This window comes from Danio aesculapii, chromosome 5, assembly GCF_903798145.1.
Source record: "Danio aesculapii chromosome 5, fDanAes4.1, whole genome shotgun sequence".
Classification (NCBI taxonomy): Eukaryota; Metazoa; Chordata; class Actinopteri; order Cypriniformes; family Danionidae; genus Danio; species Danio aesculapii.
In genome coordinates this window covers 20,711,888-20,730,380 of record NC_079439.1, presented here as the reverse complement: position 1 = coordinate 20,730,380, position 18,493 = coordinate 20,711,888, and the positions used below count along the sequence as shown (strand labels likewise).

The 18,493-nt window shown below is 36.4% G+C and overlaps 1 protein-coding gene across 2 annotated transcripts in view; it reads right to left on the bottom strand.

The window, feature by feature from the left end:
* The window catches only part of fam222aa (family with sequence similarity 222 member Aa), a 103,127-nt gene that overhangs the window by 35,525 nt on the left and 49,109 nt on the right, over positions 1–18,493 (bottom strand). The window contains exon 2 of one of the 2 annotated variants that reach the window (XM_056457518.1): positions 11,438–11,601. In XM_056457518.1, coding sequence (XP_056313493.1) covers positions 11,438–11,549 — 112 coding nt within the window. In that variant the 5' untranslated portion in view covers positions 11,550–11,601. The remainder of the gene's footprint in view (positions 1–11,437; positions 11,602–18,493) is intronic. The other variant, XM_056457519.1, reaches the window with a different exon arrangement.

Here is an 18,493-nt window from a genome sequence, read left to right as displayed (position 1 = left end):
AGCTTAAAGGGTATCTCGCTTGCGTCTGCCAAAGCCTCGGCAACAGCCGCTAGCATCACAGGCCCTCTTCCCCACCCTGCTCTGCCCTCTATGCCAATGGCACCCAAAGCACCAAGATGGGCACAGAATGCGTGGAAAGGCTGGTGGGTCCCCAGCAGTGCCCGGAAATGAGCCTCTGGGTGTGTCTGCAGGTTGCTGGCAGGGCAATCAGCCAATCCAAAATCCTGAGAGGCAAAGAAAACTGCAGGACGGGCTACAAAAAGCAGTGAAAAGTCACTGCCTGGTCACTTAGTGCTATTAAAATGAATGCTAATTGAGAGATGTGGGCAATGCAAGCTCTAATGGGCACCAAATGAAATAAACATCTCAAACACACCGCAGAAACCGAGAAATGGTTTCCCCGAAGACAAATATCCTCAAGAAAAGCATGAGAAGAAGAGCAGAGGGCAGCTGTCAATCAACTGAGCTATAAAAAGCTGAAGAAAAGTTGAAACTAAGGGTAAAGCTGTGGTTTTAAGTGCATTTGTATGTATGTTTTAACACAAAAAGTCTAAATGTGATTTGTTTTTTTTATCTAGTGACCCCTGCTGGACTGGAGGACAAGTGCACAGGAGGATAATTGAACCCAAGACATTCTGCCAGCCTTGACCCTGGTGACCTCGTGAACTGAATGCTCAGTCCAATTCTGACTTCTTGTCAGTATGATGCTGACTTCTGCTTCTCATATGGTTCAAATCTTTCCCATCGGGTCTTCAGAGGTCATAATCTCTCTCTACCGGATTGGATGTTGTGACCCTGCAAATGATGTCACGATGCCATATGTGCATCCGATTGGCTGCCAAAGCCTGCTGTGGCTCAAGGCAGAGAGGGAAGACTGTTGTGGTTGGATCTAAACTGCTCACCAAACACTTTACACAGGTGAGCAAGGGGGGAAGAGATCATTCGAAGCATAATCATGCAGTCAGTACTCACAACACTGTGGAAATAAACTACACTGTAAAACCCAATAAGTTAAGGTAACTCAAACCATTTGAGGAAATCGATTGCAACAAACCATTTAGGTTCAAAAACTAATGCTAATGAGTACTGTGAACTTAATCTATGAGTAAACGAAGCAATTTGAGCACAGCAAAACCCAATAAATGAAGAGAACTCAAACCAACTGAGAACTGTAAAACCCAGTAAGTTAAGGCAACTCAAACCGTTTGAGGAAACCAATTGCTACAAACCAGTTGAGTTAAAAAACTAATCTATACGAGTTAGGGTTGGGTGATGTCGACTAATTTGGCATCGTACAATGTCTAAGGTGAGATATTGCGATGGACGATTGCATCGTCGTAGGCGGTGAATTAATTATTTATGAATAATTAATTAATTCATTACAGATTAATTATTTGTAACCTACCATTTTAACTACCTGACCCGCATGGACTTTGTTTTACCCATAACCAAATCATAAATATATAAAGATAAGTTATGCACAGATTACGATGTCAATCACTTTTTCCGCGGGACTCTGGCATGAATAGGCAGAGTGACCTGTGTCGTTATAATGGCATCGACACACTTGGTTGGTAGAAAAGGTGCACAAACAACAGGAACCAAAAAAAAACTATCTGAGGTTTTTGCTAAAATTACTAACGTTAAGTACAAGTGTGGAAGCGAAAGATTAAAGCAGTGTACTGACGCTGTGACACGTTACCTGATAGATTCAAAAGACTGAATAGTCATTAGATAGAGTCAAGATTAATTAAATATCACGTTTACAACTGTAGCGAGACGCAATCCAGCGGTACATCCTTGATAAACTGTCCAATGTGCACTGCTGGAGCTCAGATGAGCGCATATGCTGCAGCGCATGACAAAGTGTGTGTGTGTCTTCACGTGATGTGCGTTTTCAGTGGTATAGTGTGGAAGGAGGGCTTTTTAGAAATGCTAGATGAAACATCAGTGTGGACGTGGATCGTTTTCGTTCTAAAATGCCATTTTAAAAATAAAACGTATTACCGTAAACGGGGCCATGTGTATTGATCTCTATCGGCCATTGCGATGGATGATGGCATCGTCTATCGACCCAACCCTAATATGAGTACTGTGAACTTAATCCATTTAAGTTGAAGTAATGAGATATTAAATTAACTCTATTTCAAATAAGTAGAATTAGCTTTCAGTCAATTTTGAGTTAACTACACTCATTTCATTTGATAAAGTTGACTGTAGGGTTTTACAGTATAAAGGGAATAAATGAAACAAGAAATAAAAAGGCAAACGACATGAAGAGTACGATAATTATACATTTGTAAATAAGGTGAGCTAAAGTTTGAAAATCAAAACTAAGAAACCACTTAACCACTTTAACAAGAAGAAGATGATCAAAATTAAACAAACAAAATAATAAAAGATAAAACTAGAACAAATAAAGGAATGAAAAAGAATGGATAAAAAGAAAGTATGAAGGATGAAACCAAAGAAAGAAAGTGTGAACAAAGGACAGAAAGAGTGATCAAAATAAAAGAACAAAGGAAAGAGTGAAGGAAATCATGTGTTAGGAAAGAAAGGCAGAAAAGTACCCAGAATGCATTGCAGAGGTCAGTGCCAGAGTGGCTGTGATGTGTCCGGCCCCGGTGCTCCAGTCCCCAGGGTGCTACACGATGAAGGGGGATCTGCCCTCCGCTCAGACTTTCATGTCGCCATCTAAGCTACTGGCAGACAGACACTGGCGGGGGGCTGGACGAAAGCTACAAATGTCACCCAAACAGGGAGATTTAATTAGGAATGACAAGCTCTGACGCGCGAGAGTGCCGCCACATACTCCGAGAATTTAGGCATGCTGAAAGCGAGCGGCTGTGATTTATAATTTAACTAATGCCTGCCGTTTCTTTTTCATTTCTTGGCTAGAAGGGGGGAAACTCAAAAGGCCTCCTCACTGAAGCTAATCTAATACGATATTTTTAAGGGCAAGCGGTCAACGGCTTTTTAAAAAGCACGCCGCTCGCTCGCTCTCACGCTTTCTCGCTACCTCCACTTTGCAACTTCCCCCAGCTTTCTCTCCGTTTTTTTTCTGCTCAGACAGGGAAAGAGGTGTGATAATGAAAACAACCTCCTTTCCTATCTCCCACCTTTCTCTCTCTCTCGCCCGCTAAGCTCCATGCACTCTGGGGAAATTGATTGTCTGGCGGGCCGATCTGAGCGCTCACAGCTGATGCTGGATCCAGTTAAGTCCTTTTTTTATTGAGGGTACGAGGCATTTTTAATGGGAGCCGCATCAATGAACTGTGCAATCGCTTGGCATCTGCATGCAGAGGGGGGCTTTTTACTTTATAGTTATTTAAATTCCCTTCCCAAATTCTTTTTCTTTCCTTATGCAGGATCAGAGAAGGGCAGTTAAGCAGGTACCCCGTCTACCTCCATCTCTATACATGCTGGCTTTCAGATGTACCTCTCTCTTTTTCCAAATCCTGACACTAGGGCTGCGCAACAATCACTAAAATTCTCATCTCATAATATAATATAATATAATATAATATAATATAATATAATATAATATAATATAATATAATATAATATAATATAATATAATATAATATAATATAATATAATATAATATAATATAATATAATATAATATAATAGACAATTTATTTGACATTTTAAAGTATATACTCAGAAGTATTCTCATTCATATGTGATCACATTTCTCACTTAAAACTGTCACTTTCTCACAGTTTTAGAGCAAATGCTGACTAAAAACATAGAAATATTAAAAATATATGCCCTGCATGTTTAACAACAAACAAAAAAAAAAAAAAAATTGCTAAATAGAACGTAAAGTGCAAATGTACTTTCAAGCCATTTTCTCACAGTGCTGTTGTTCAGGTGTCTGTCTGCTTGTAATCTCCTTTTGTGTAATATTGTGCTTATATAAATTATGAAAAAAATATTACTGTAAACAATTTGCTTGTGGCACCAAGAAATAAATGATAGAGCATATATGAAATGATAGACTGTTTATTTTTCCGATCCAATAAACACTCTCCCGCCAATTTATTAGGTACACCTGTCCAACTGCTCATTAACGCAAATTTCTAATCAACCAATTACATGGCAGCAATGCATTTAGGCATGTAGACATGGTCAAGACGATCTGCTACAGTTCAAACCGAGCATCAGAATTGGAAAGTAAGGTGATTTAGGTGACATTGAACGTGGCATGGTTGTTGATGCCAGACGGGTAGGTCTGAGTATTTCAGAAACTGCTGATCTACTGGGGTTTTGACGCACAACCATGGTCAGAAGAGAATGGCCAGACTGGTTCAAGCTGATAGAAAAGCAACCGTAACTCAAATAACCACTTGTTACAACAAGAGTCGAACCTTGAGGTGGATGGGCTACAGCAGCAGAAGACCACACCGGGTGCCTCTCCTACCAGCTAAGATCAGGAAACTGAGGCTACAGTTCGCACAGGCTCACCAAAATTGAACAATAGAAGATTGGATAAACGTTGCCTTGTCTGATGAGTCTCGATTTCTGCTGCGACGTTCAGATAGTAGGGTTAGAGTTTGGCGTCAACAACAGGAAAGCATGGATCCATCCTGCCTTTTATCAACGGTTCAGGCTGGTTCACCAGATTTCAATCCAATTGAGCACCTTTAGGTGGAACGCAGATTGGCATCATTGATGTGCAGCTGACAAATCTGAAGCAACTGCATGATGCTATCATGTCAATATGGACCAAAATCTCTGAGGAATATTTCCAGTACCTTGTTGAATCTATGCCACGAAGGATTAAGGCAGTTCTGAAGGCAAAAAGGGATCCAATCTAGTACTAGTAAGCTGTCTCTAATAAAGTGGCCGGTGAGTGTATATCATCATATTGCACAGCCCTACCTGACACCTGTCTACAGTCCCAGACCAGACGGAGTGGTGCATCCATATATAGTGAAACCACAGCGCAGAGCAGACACAGATACTCCAATCAATGACACACACAAAGGTCTTTTACTTATTGTTATGAGCCTGTGCTCTACTGCAGCGATCTCTCAATCAAAAGCAAACGGATGCCAGGAAGGGTGACTGTGTGTGTGTGAGAGACAGAGAGAAAGAAACTGTTCTTTTCCTATTGATTTCAGCCTCAGACCCCCACTGACTGCTTCTCAATACCAAGTCCAGAAAGGAAGCAGCTAAATCCTACTGAAATTGGAGGGAAGGAATCAATTTAAATCAAGCACGGCGGTCTCCATCTCTCTTCTCTTTTCACTCTCATTCTCAGCTTTACTCTTCCATGTAAAACGGTTGATCTTCAAAACTTTGTATTCATTCAACCGTTCATCCATTTTTTCAGTTTACTCATTCCTTCAGTCATCAACCTCCCATCATTTATTCATCTACTATTTGTGCTGTCCATTTATCCATTTACTCTTCATTCAGTTAGTCATGCATTCATGTTTATCTGTCCATTCTCATTTGCAACTTAAACAATTTTTGCTGCTTCATTTTTTCATTCATACATCCACCCCTTCCTTTATCCATCGATACATCCACCCATGAATCCATTCATATGCTCATTCTGTCCTTCGTCCATTTGCTTCATTCCTTCACCCATCCAATCCTTTATTCATCCATCAGATCCAGTGCATAAACATCCCTGCATTAACTCCATTCCATCTATCTATTCATTTATCCATTCATCCATCAGCTCATTCATTCATTTGCTTTTTTCCACCACATATGATCATTTATTCATCCATCTGCTCCAACCCTGCATGAACTCCATTTTATCCATCTATACCTCTGCTCATTCTTTCCTTCATCTATTCATTTGATCATTTGTTCACCCATCTACTCAATCCATGCATTTACTCCTTTGTTCTATCCTTCCATTCGTCTGCCCATCCATGCATTAACTCCTTCATTCTGTCCACCCATCCATCCATCAATCAATCCATCCATGTGCTCATTCTTTCCTTCATCCATTCATTTGCTTCTTTCCACCACATATTTGATCATTTATTCATCCATCTGCTCCATCCCTGCATGAACTCCATCCATTCGCTCATTCTTTCCTTCATCCATTCATTTGATCATTTATTTATTCATCTGCTCCAACCCTGCATGAACTCCATTTAATCCATCCATCCATTTATCTATAAATCAGCTCATTATTTCCTTCATCCAGCCAACCATCTAATCATTTATTCAACCATATGCTCCATCCATGCATTTACTCCTTTATTTTATTTATCAATCCATCCATCTGCTCCTCCCTGCTTGAACTTCATTCCATCCACCAATTCATCCATCCATCCATATGCTCATTGTTTCCTCCATCCATCCATCCATCCATCCATCTGATCATTTATTCAACCATGTGCTCCATCTATGCATTTAATCCTTTATTTTATTCATCCATCCATCCATCCATCCATCCATCCATCCATCCATCCGCTTCATCCCTGCATGAACTCCATTCCATCCACCAATCCATTCATCCTTCATCCCATGAATCCATATGCTCATTCTTTCCTTCATCCATCCATATGATCATTTACTCCATCCATGCAATTATTCCTTCGTTCTATCAATCCACCCATCTGCACCATTCATGCCTTGATTCTTTCCATCCATCAATCCATCCATATGCTCATTCTTTCCGCCACCCATTCATCTTATTTATTCACCAATCTGCTCTATCCAGGCATTTAATCCTTTGTTTCATCCATCAATCTATCCATCCATCCATCTGCTCCATCCCTGCATGAACTACTATCCATCCATCCATCCATCCATCCATCCGCTCATTCTTTTCTTCATACATCCATCTGATCATTTAGTCACCCATCTGCTTCTATCATTTCATTGATCTGCTCCATCCATGCATTTACTTCATTAACCCATCCATCCATCCATCTATCAATCTATCAATCCATGAGCTTATTCTTTCCTTCATCCATTAATTTGCTTCTTTCCACCACATATGATAATTATTCATCCATTCTTCATCCATCCATCAGATCATTTATTCACCCATCTGCTCCATCAATGCATTTCCTCCTTTGTTCCATCCATCCATCTGCTCCATCCATGCATTTATTCCTCCTTTCCTTCATCCATCCAAATAATCATTTATTCATTAATCAGCTCCATCCATGCATTTGCTCCATCATTCTATCCATCCATCTGCTCCATCCCTGCAGGAACTTCATTTCATCCATCAATTTATCGATCCACCTATTCATCCCTCCACCCATGAATCCATTCATCCATCTATCTGATCATTTATTCATCCATCTGCTCCATCCATGCATTTACTCCTTTGTTTCATCCATCCATATGCTCATTCTTTCCTTCATCCATCCATCCATCTGATCATTTATTGACCCATCTGCTCCATCCACCCATTTATCCATCCATCCACTTTTATTACACAAGAGAAGCTATTTGTTTACTTCTTCTGAAAAATTGTTGTTCTCAACACACTTCTTAAAACCTCCAAAAGCAAAGAAAACCAGCAGGTGCCCGTGGATGTCCTGTCTCACCTCAAAAAGCTTTTAACCCTTTCCTGCTCATCAAGGAGAAAGCAGAACAATGCCAAGTTGATCAGCAAACAGCAGGAGGAGGATGCCATCCTATTACCTTTAAGCTGCTCTGAGCTTAGAGCTGAACCTAAGGGATAGTGGTTAGAAGTTGCATGTTCCTCAGCTCGTCTGTCTGTCCTCACAGTAATCAGCTTGTGCAATACATCCACGCCAAAAAAACAAAATACAAAAAAATACACACACACAACTTAAAGGCATATGGAACGTTCAAGAAGGAGGAGGACGACCCCCTCTTCCCCTCTCTACTCTTTCCTTTCTTCTCTCCTTCTCATTACAGGAAGAGCTCCCTCAGTTTAAGTCTAATCTGAAGCTTTAAGCAGAGCCCCTGGATCTTTGGTAGGAAAAACAGTAGGCTGTGCTTTACTTTCTTTAATCTCGGAGCCTGCCAGAATGAGATTTGCCGGGCTGCAAAATTCCTACAAGCTCTGAACAAACACATGAAAATATACACAAATACGCAGAGTGTGGCGACCAGAGGACCTGTTCTTCATGGGTTACTGGTGCATGTGTGTTGAAACCGACTTATGGAAAATGAGCAGATTTGTTTCAGCGTTTGTACTGTATATTTGCATATGCGTGGGTCTGTAAGGACATCCACCACTGCAAATGTTTAGCCAACCCGAAGGCCAGGGTTAAGCTTGAAGTTGTGAGAGTAAAATATAGTTGTGTTTTCAGTTGTAGTAGTCGTTGAACTGTCACAAGGCCCAGTCATTTCTCACATGAGATGCTTTTTAGTAGGACAAAACGTTACAGGAATAACTTTGTCCCATTGCCTATTATTGGTTTGAATAAATTGTAATATTTTATAATGTACTTTATATGTACATCCTTTTATTATGTGTATATGTATATGTGTGATTTAATTTGTTTGTATCAAATCCCAAACTTTGCTGCAAAAAGAATCTACCTGAACTGAACAGAGAAACAAATGGCATGCAGAGATTGAGTAGAATATAATGGGCTAAAGCAGGTTGATTAGCTTTTATGTACAGCAACAGAGTTTTTGTTTTTAAACTAAGACTTGAGGGCCTGTTTATTTTGGCTATTATTTCAATCAAAAATGAAAATTACTGTATCTCATGTGGTTTTAAACCTTTCTGAATTACTTTCTTCTGGATGCTGGTTGCTAGGACCCATCGTCTTCCATAGTACTTTTTTCCTGCTATGGAAGTCAACCAGCATTCTTCAAAATATCTTCTTTTGTGTTCAACAGAAGAAAGAAACTCAAATAGACTTTCAACAATTGAAGGGGGTGAGTAAAAGATGACAAAATTGTCAATTTTTAAGTGAACTATCTATTTAAGATACTGGTACCTAAAACATTTTCAGCTTGACCACTTCTGATCACTTCCACAAAATGAATTCTTGCAGATCGTAAATGACAACACTAGCCAGACAGGATTTTAACATTGCCATTTAAAATTGTAGATTAGTTTGAGGCAAAAAGTTCTATTTTAGTCCTACTAAACTAAAAACCACAGTGTTTGGCATAGACTAATAGCATGCAGGTATTAGAGCTGAAATGAAAGCAGCAGCTGTCTGTATCGTTGTCCGCTGATTTCTTTCATGTTCATATGTAAACTCTGTGTGATTATTTCATTATTTTAAATTATTTTATACTTTTGGGATTGTCAAAAGATTAAGTATCATGTATAAAATATCATGTTTAACTTTATATTTAGGAAATGTAACAATAGTTTTTGCTGTTAGCTTTCTAAAGACTAAAAAAAATACTCAAACGGATCCTTTTTGGTGATCCTATTAAAAATATAGATATAAATGCAGTGAAATCTCGTTTAAATTTATGTAATTTAAAAGAATGTTATTATGACGTAAACCTATTTTAAATTATGGATTTCGTATACTGATGTACAACTAAAGTCATGTGTTGTGGCATGGAGAATTTCTCGTTCATGTTTTTATTTTAGATTTTAGCCTATAACGTAATACCACTTCTTGTAAATATATAATGTTACAGTACATATAAACACATAAAAACATCAAAAAGACATAATTTAATGTTTACAAACGTTTGAATTATTTTAACTATGCATGTCTTTAACTTGTAGTAACCGATAATAATGTTACTAATATGATTAGTCTTGTTAAAATCTCTAGACTGAGAATAGACTATAAAAAGCACCAAATATGATTAGAATTGTAGATTAGCTTTTGATCAGGCATTCAACGCAGATGATCCAGTGGGGTCCTAAGTAGACAGGATTGCAAAAACTGTTTATGTCCACTAATAAGAAAGGAGATGCCGCTTGCTGTCATGTCCGATTCGTACATTAAAAGGCAAATGATCGGAAGGAAAAGGACAGTCAACATGAACAGGACAGAGTAAGGAAGTCTTTGATGGATGCTGGGAATCCATATTTGAATCAAAGAGGAGAACAAAAACCAGGTGAGAATCCATTGAAAGAGGTGAGTGGAAGAACTGTATATGTGATGCGATCTCTCCCTCTCTGAACACGCTGAGGAGCGCTAAACACAAAAACAGTTAACCTGTCAAAATAAACCACATAATATATATAATAAAGCTGTATCAATGCATATTACTGAGTAGTGCTGTGTAAACTACAGCAAGCAGGGTTTATTTGTTTATATATTTATTTATATAGTAGCATGGCGGCGTGTGAGAACAGTTTGAAGTAGCATATACACAGGTGCGCTGCTCCAGCTTTTCTAAATACAATACGACAATATTTAGCTATGATGTATGTGTGCATTATGTATTTATTTATTGTTTATTATTAATAATTGATTGTTATTGCCTGTACTGTAAGAAGGTCTATGTATTGTACGTTGTTCATACTGTATTTCCTGTTTTCTATAATAATAATAATAATAATAACAATAATAATAACAATAATAATAATAATAATAATAATAATAATAATAATAATAATAATAATAATAATAATAATAATCATCATCTTGTAAGAAAAGCTTAATATTGATCTGAAGTTTTTGTTACCGTATTAAAAATAGGAATATAAAGGAAGGAAGATAAAGGAACCAGATCTTTAGTGATTTTAAGTGATATGATGAATTGGAGCTATACTGTTATTCCACACTAACTGGACATATACCGTTCTTCCACATTTGAGAAATAGAAATCACAATAACTTTAGATTTTTAATACTGACACTGAAAAATGTTATCTCCTTAGAATTGAGAAGCTTTTGTTGAGCATCTTTAAGTAAAATAAAAATATATAATATAATGTTCCCAATTCATATGTAAAAAATCTAATTACTCAAAACTTGAAAATATGGACCTATAATGTTCTTCATCTCAAGGCATCAATTGTAAGAGATCATAACATTTGGGGATAATTGGAAACAAAAATCACTACAGTAAAATGGTGAATAATACCGTACAGTAGAGGAAAAAAGAAGAGCAACACAAGGACAAAAGCTAGCAGCACTTGAATCAAGGCTGCAAAAAACAAGATGTTAACTATTCATGTCTAAACAATGCCACTGCGAGCGGACTGAAGCTTCTTGGGGCATGAAATGAATGTGATGTGAACATTTCAGGGGTCATGAATGCGCTTCATCATGCTGACATAAAAAATCTCCATTAATAGAACAGTGTGAAAGAAAAGTCTATCGTCAAAGTTCATTTAACTCATCCTCACTGTCGTCAGTGCCTAACTACACAGTCACATTTAATTATTCAATCGGAGCGTTCAGCCTCATCGGAAGGAAGTAAATCTAATATACTGTGCCAGCAATCAGCTAGACAAACCAGTTTGCTGTCAAGCATTTGTATTTGCCATTTACGATCAAATTCATGTAAATGTAATGTAAATAGGAGTCTAATGGCAGTGCTCACATTTGCGGTTGATGTGTTGCGTTGGCTCAAGATTCTTGCTGCTGCTGCTGCTGCAGACGGCTGGGTTGTGCTGGGGTGCAGGATTCTGCCTCCTCTGCAGACAGGCCAGCATGACTGCGCACACGCAGGTACAGTTCTACAGACACTGCTTTGCTGAGGCCTACCTGACAAATGAAAAGAGCAGATTGTTAGTGAAGAAAAACACTAATAAAGCAACACATGTAGGAACTTTATTATTGTTTTGTTTTTCAAAACTTTTCAAGAATTGAAACATGAAAGAAAGTAATATAAAGTCACTTGGATGCAAGAGGACAGAAATACAAGTTTAAATATTTATATATATTTTAAGAAACAAGAAGTTACATACTAAAGCATTAACAAAACTCTAAATATTTAGACTTTAGACTAGATTTTTTTCCATAAAAGTAAAAAAATGTATATATTGTATTAGAATGTTACTTTTTGAAAAAAATAAATAAATAAATATATAAAAATAAATAAATATAAACAAATAAATGAAAATAAATAAAGATAAATAGAAAATATATATAAATATTAATTTATTAATAAAAAGTAATAATACTAAAGTGTTTTAAAATAAAAAAGAATTATTAATAATAAATAAATAACTCCCATTTATAATATTTAAAAAAATCTAATTATATAAAATAATAAACATTATAAACTATTTAATTATAAACAAAATTATAAACACACATTAAAATGTGTAATATAAAAATAAAATAACAATAAATATTTCAAAAATTAATAGAACAATATACAATTTAAATATAAAAATACAAAAAGTTTAAATAGTTAAAAGTATCAATAAAACTGCACAAAATAAAAAGTATTAATAAGCATAAATAAAATAATAATAAAAATAATCAATACAGTGATAACGAAAAACACCATAACTGCAAAATAAAAACAGGACAAGAATCTGGAAATGTTGCGAGCCAGATTCAAACTTGTGTGCGACAGAATTGCGTTAAAATTTATATATATATATATATATATATATTTCTAATTCAGTTTTTAACTCACACCTGTGCAGCACAGAAGGAAGACACACAAACAGACAGAAGTATGTGAGGCGGAGGTTTAACACTGCTCCAGCTGCCTCGCGACTCTGTGGGCTGAATTACAAACACACACCTGCTGCATCACACAGAAATCCAGCAGCCCCAGCCCTTCCTGGCCATCCCTCGACACCCATCCATCAGCAGCCCATCGCTTCCTCCCTCACCAAAGGAATAAAACACCCAGAACAAAACACTGCACTTCCAAAAGAGGGCGGAGCTTTTACATGCTATTCTGACACTCCAGAAATGATTAAGCAGATTCATTTTTTGAATCCAAACGATCAGATATGACCAGTAGCAGATTAAAGCCTTACATGATCAAACCTAAGAGGATGAAGAGGTTACAAATTCTAGGCTGCACAGAGATGATTGTGAACGAGTAGTGTAAGTAGATACATTTATGTGGTTATTGTGAAGCAAAGTTGAGCAAATGTGCTGGCCTTTGTAAATAAACTTTATGTTATTAGTAAAATTCTCTGAATTGACCATTGTTGTTGAAGCAGTCCAGCATAAAATAAATTTTGCCCAAATATTAAAACTTTTAACCAACATTCTGAATGAATTGTTGAAATTCAACCACAAGGTCTTCAGTGGACAGGGGACGGTTGCACCAGCAGTGCGTTTAAAATGTATCCTAGTTGTGACTTAAAGGCACACTAAGTTACAGCTTACACACTTCTAAATATTTTTCTGTTGCACCACTGAACTTAGTTTAAACGTAACGTAAATCAATGTAAACCAACTAAATATTTACGGCAGAAAAGAGATGACCGCGAGATTAGTTTACATTGAAGAGCTCACGATCACAATGAAGAATGGTCTTCCTTTACTCACAGCCTCAACTTCCTCCCAAATCTCGCATTTCTTTCGGTTTGTGAAAGAAGACTTTAATTTGATATCAAGGAGTGTTCTGTGTTATATGTCTCCATCAATTAAAACGAGAATTTCTTCATGAATTCATTTGTTTTTCTTCCTGCTCTTTACTCTTTCATATGTAGGATGCAAAAAAATATCAAGTTTAATGTTTTGATAACTTCAGCATTCACGGCTCACGATGCAGGTGTGTGAGGTCTGTTATTAGTGACTGATGGTAATTTAATGTGCTATAAAAATGTAATTTGTCATTTCATTTGTCATAGGACAGTTATATAAAGATTTGCAGAATTTTAGAGCAGTTTAACGCATGACTTTACGGAGCGCTTACGACCTACTAACTAAGGTTTGCCTTAAGAACATGTGATGCAACCGAAGTGAAAACAAATTTACTTGCAAACTAGCTAGTAGCTACTAAGCCCCTAGTGATGACTTTGCGTTCCAGTTTAAGAAAGATCTTACCAACAGCTGGTGCATCCCTACCAAGGTGCCTATGAAGTCTATAGAGAGCTTTATGTTTGTTTGAACATTTGTAATGTTTTTAGTTTTTTTCATGTGGCAGACATTATAAATCTCAAGCTGTAAAAGTGGGTATACAGAAAGTATGACTGCTGCAGCAAGGCTGTTGGTACAAACAAAGATTTAGGGGTGCTAAAATTAACAAGACCACCCTTCTGATGTCACTAGTTAGGTGATAGAGCATTTTTCTCCCTTGCATGCAGAATAAGTTTCTGGGTTGTCCTTATTCAACTTTTTTGGCTAGGTAGATGCTTCACTTATAGCACTTTAACATGGGAAGTCTTTCTTGATATGTCCCCGTTCAATGACGAGGACGTCAAGAGAGACAAACGGAGTCCATCTGTAGTTCAGATGATGACTGAGAAAGTGTTTTGTCCAAAAAGATCTAGAGGCGGTTTCCAGGAGTTTCTGTTTGGAGTGTAAATGCCCATATTGTGTGTGGGTGTACTTGTAACATGCTGATGAGTTGGGTGGGGGGCAAATGCCAAGCGCACATCAGGGCCAGTGACGGGCGTAATCAATCTCCCCCCGGGCCATAAATCTCTGGCTGCATTCCTGCTCTGCCTCCCTCCATCTTCAGCTCTTTCGCTCCAGAGGAAGAGGAGAAAAGGCGGCGCTCTGCCAGACAGTCGACACAGGAAACAGCAGCTCTGTTGGAGAATGTGTAATAGGACCATCTGACTGCGTTTCAGGCAGCACTGACGTCCACTAGCCCACACTCAGTCCACTATAGACAGTCCTGTTGGAGTGACTTTAGGTGAAGAGCCTAGAGTTTATGGTTTAAGCCCAGAGCAAACCATAAACTACGACTTTGATTTCAGAAAATATGCGCAAGCAATTAACAGACTAACAGTTTTGGGAACTTAAAATCACCTCCTGAACTTAAAACTCCAATATTTCTATCAAATGGAATATAATGGGTTGAGTTTTTTGTATAAAATTAAATGAATTATATTAATAAAATTTTTAATATATGGGCGGCGAGGTGGCACATTGGGTAGCGCTGTCGCCTCATAGCAAGAAGGTGGCTGGTTTGAGCCTCGGCTGGGTTAGTTGACATTTCTGTGTGGAGTTTGCATATTCTCCCCGTGTTCGCGTGGGTTTCCTCCGGGTGCTCCGGTTTCCCCCACAGTCCAAAGACATGTGCTATAGGTGAAATGTTTGTAGTGTATGTGTGTGAATGAGAGTGTATGGGTGCTTCCCAGTGATAGGTTGCAGCTGGAAGGGCATCCGTTGCGTAAAACATATGCTGGATAAGTTGGCGGTTCATTCCGCTGTGGCGACCCGTGATGAATAAAGGGACTAAGCCAAAAAGAAAATGAATGAATGAATGATTTTTTTAAATAAAAAAAAATAAAAATAAATAAAATAAATAATAATAATAAAATAAATAATAATAATAAAATAAATAATAAAATAAATTATATATATATATATATATATATATATATATATATATATATATATATATATATATATATATATATATATATATATATATATATATATAAATGAATAAATTGTAAAATTCTAAATATAATAGTATAGCTGAATAACTACGCAAGTATTAAAGAATCAATAAATTAAATAAATAAAATTAAGTATACATTTATTTAAAGTATAAATAAAATAAAAGGTAAAATATTACAATGTTATCATACAACTGTTAAAATCAAAAGTAAACAAATATATTAAAATTTTTATTTAAATGTTTTTACAAATAAAAAAAATTTATAAAAATAAAATCATAAAAATAGCTAAACAACTATAGAGGTATTAATAAAATTAAATAAATAAATAAATAATTTTATTTATTTATTCTTTAAGTAAATAAGGGTAAAATTTACAACTGTTATAACACAACTATATTAAAATAAAAATAGGAAAAGTAAAAAATAAATAAATAAATACTATTTTACTGCTAAGTGAACGACACAAAACTAAACACTAAAAATAGGTTGATTGCTCCCAAAATAACTGAATAAAATAAAAAAATGGACAAACTTTGATCATATATTTCTTAGGTTAAACAGGGAAATGATTCTAGATAACTAAATTATTTACAGAGATGCAAACTTTTTTAAAGGTACCATTTTCCACTTTAACTTAGACTCTAAAATACTAAAACCAACAGTAATAGAAAAACTACAACTACAGTGACAAACTGACTATAACAGACCAACAAAAGAAATTACAAACCGTAAACAAAGAAATGTAACACCTAATAACCCCCGTAAAGCTCTTAACACGGTTTGCCTAAGTAGGAAGGACATGTTCCTGATCAATATCCCTGTTGATCTGGAACAGTGTTCCTATCAGCCAATCAGGTTTTCAGGATTAGGCTTAGGTTTAGGGGCTTCTTAACCTACTATCCCTCTAATTGGTTAGGGTTAGGGGTACAACCAGGGCTATAATTTAAAGCTATATTGTTCCAGCATTAACAAAAGACCTACTTGGCTAAATCGAGCAGTGCCAGAGGGCAACAGCGTAAATTACAGCTTTTTAGATGGTGGCGTGATTAAACTGAAGCAGAAACATCTTGAAGCTCAGTAAGAATGCCTAAAAACCCTTTACCACCCATCTTGTCAGTCAGGCTTTCAGAGGGAACAAATTCTCAAACTGCGAACAACAACAGAAAACATGCGATTCAAGAGTGTGCTGAATCGCCGCGTTTTATTGACATGTGAAATGTGTGTTATTTAAAGATCGCAGCTCATCGGTAAACATCTCTCTCTCTCGGGCTCCTCAATGGCTTTCTGTCACAGCGGGGAAATGGATTAGCCCTTCCTGAGACTGTTTCCAAAAATCTGCATGTGAATGCAAGCGGATGATGAGGAACAGAGCGGAGAATGAGAGCCAGATCGACAAGCGACTCGGGTCTGTCTGTTGGCCTGTCAATATTTATTTATAGCAAGCACATATGTACTTTGTGTAGCTATGTCAGCTAACATGTGCTTATCAATGTACAGAAGCAAATCAGCAGCAAGACCAATAAAATCTCCACCACTATTGGAGACGCAATGCTCATCATTGGCTCCTTTCAGTCAAAAGAAGGACCATCTCAGCATGATCAACAGCAAATTTTGTATGCTGATACATGCCATTTTATGTATTCATGTTAGGTGTTATTTTATTAAATTAGAGTCTTTATGAGCTGTCAGTGAAAATAAACCTCACATGTACTTAAGTGTCTTGAAAATTATGAGACTATGGTTTCTTGCTTAATTTGCCTGCAAACTACAACTTCTTGAGAATCACTAAGAAACTGCACTGCTGAAAACAAGATATGGGTTTATTTTGTTGTCATTCAGCATATGATTTTTTTTAACTTCTAGCCACAGCAACTTTTAAAGATGTCCCTCCTGAAGTCATGTCGCTTGGTAAAAGCAAAATGTGTGTTCAGAGTCTTCAGGAGTACTAACACAAAGCAGAGGGATTCAGTGCAAATATTATTAAAATAGATGAAACTAATATCAAGATATTCTGGGGATTAAAATTGATATGCACTGTCAACCCTGGGATCTTATATAGGCAGGTATGCCTTTTCAAATCATGTCCAATCAACTGAATTTACCACAGATGAACTCCAATTAAGCTGCTGAAACATCTCAGGAATGATCAGTGGAAACAGAATGTACCTGAACTCAATTTAGACCTTCACGGCAAAGGCTGTGAATACTGATGTACATGTGATTTTACAGGTTTTTCTTTAATTTTTAATAAATTTGCAACAATTTCAAAAAATCTTTTTTTTCACATTGTCATTATGGAGTATTGAGTGTAGAATTTTGAGAAAATAAATGAATGTAATCCATTTTGGAATAAGGCTGTAACAATTTTATTTTTTTTAAAGTGAAGCTTTTAATATATTTATTAAAACTGAACACTATTGTGGCAAAAAAACTAAAACCAATAATTTAATTGTTTAATTAAACAGGAGTAAACATTAAATTTTAACCATAGAAATCATAAAATAAGGTTTCAGCTTTGAGCTCAACACTTAAAGGGACAGTTCACCCAAAAATACTAATTCTATCATCATTTACTTATCCTCCATTTGTTACAAACCACTTTAAATGTCTTTCTTCTGCTGAACAAATAGAAACAGATGTTGAAAATGTTGGAAAGCAGAAGTCATTGACTTACAAAGTAATTTTTGTTCCTATAATTAATGTCAATGGCTACTGGTTTCCAACATTCTTCAGAATTTCTTGTTTGTGTACAAAAGAAAAAAATTAATTCATGTTTAGAACCACAGGAGGGTGGAATAGAATAAATAAGCATAAACAATAAAAAACTCCAATAAAACTATAATATATACAAATCAATCATTTAAAATCCTACTATTGTCTCTCTTTTACAGGTTTCTTTTTATTTTATCATCATTATTTATTTTACTTAATCCACCATGCCGTCAACCTCAATTTTCAGTACTGACCTGCTTATATGCTTAATTTGTATAAATTAACAACATCATATATAGACCCTTTCAACATTTCCGGGTTTCTCAGTAGCGGAAGTCGTCATACGTGGGTTAACTTAGAGCGCAGTGAATGGAAGAATACAACAAATTATTTTT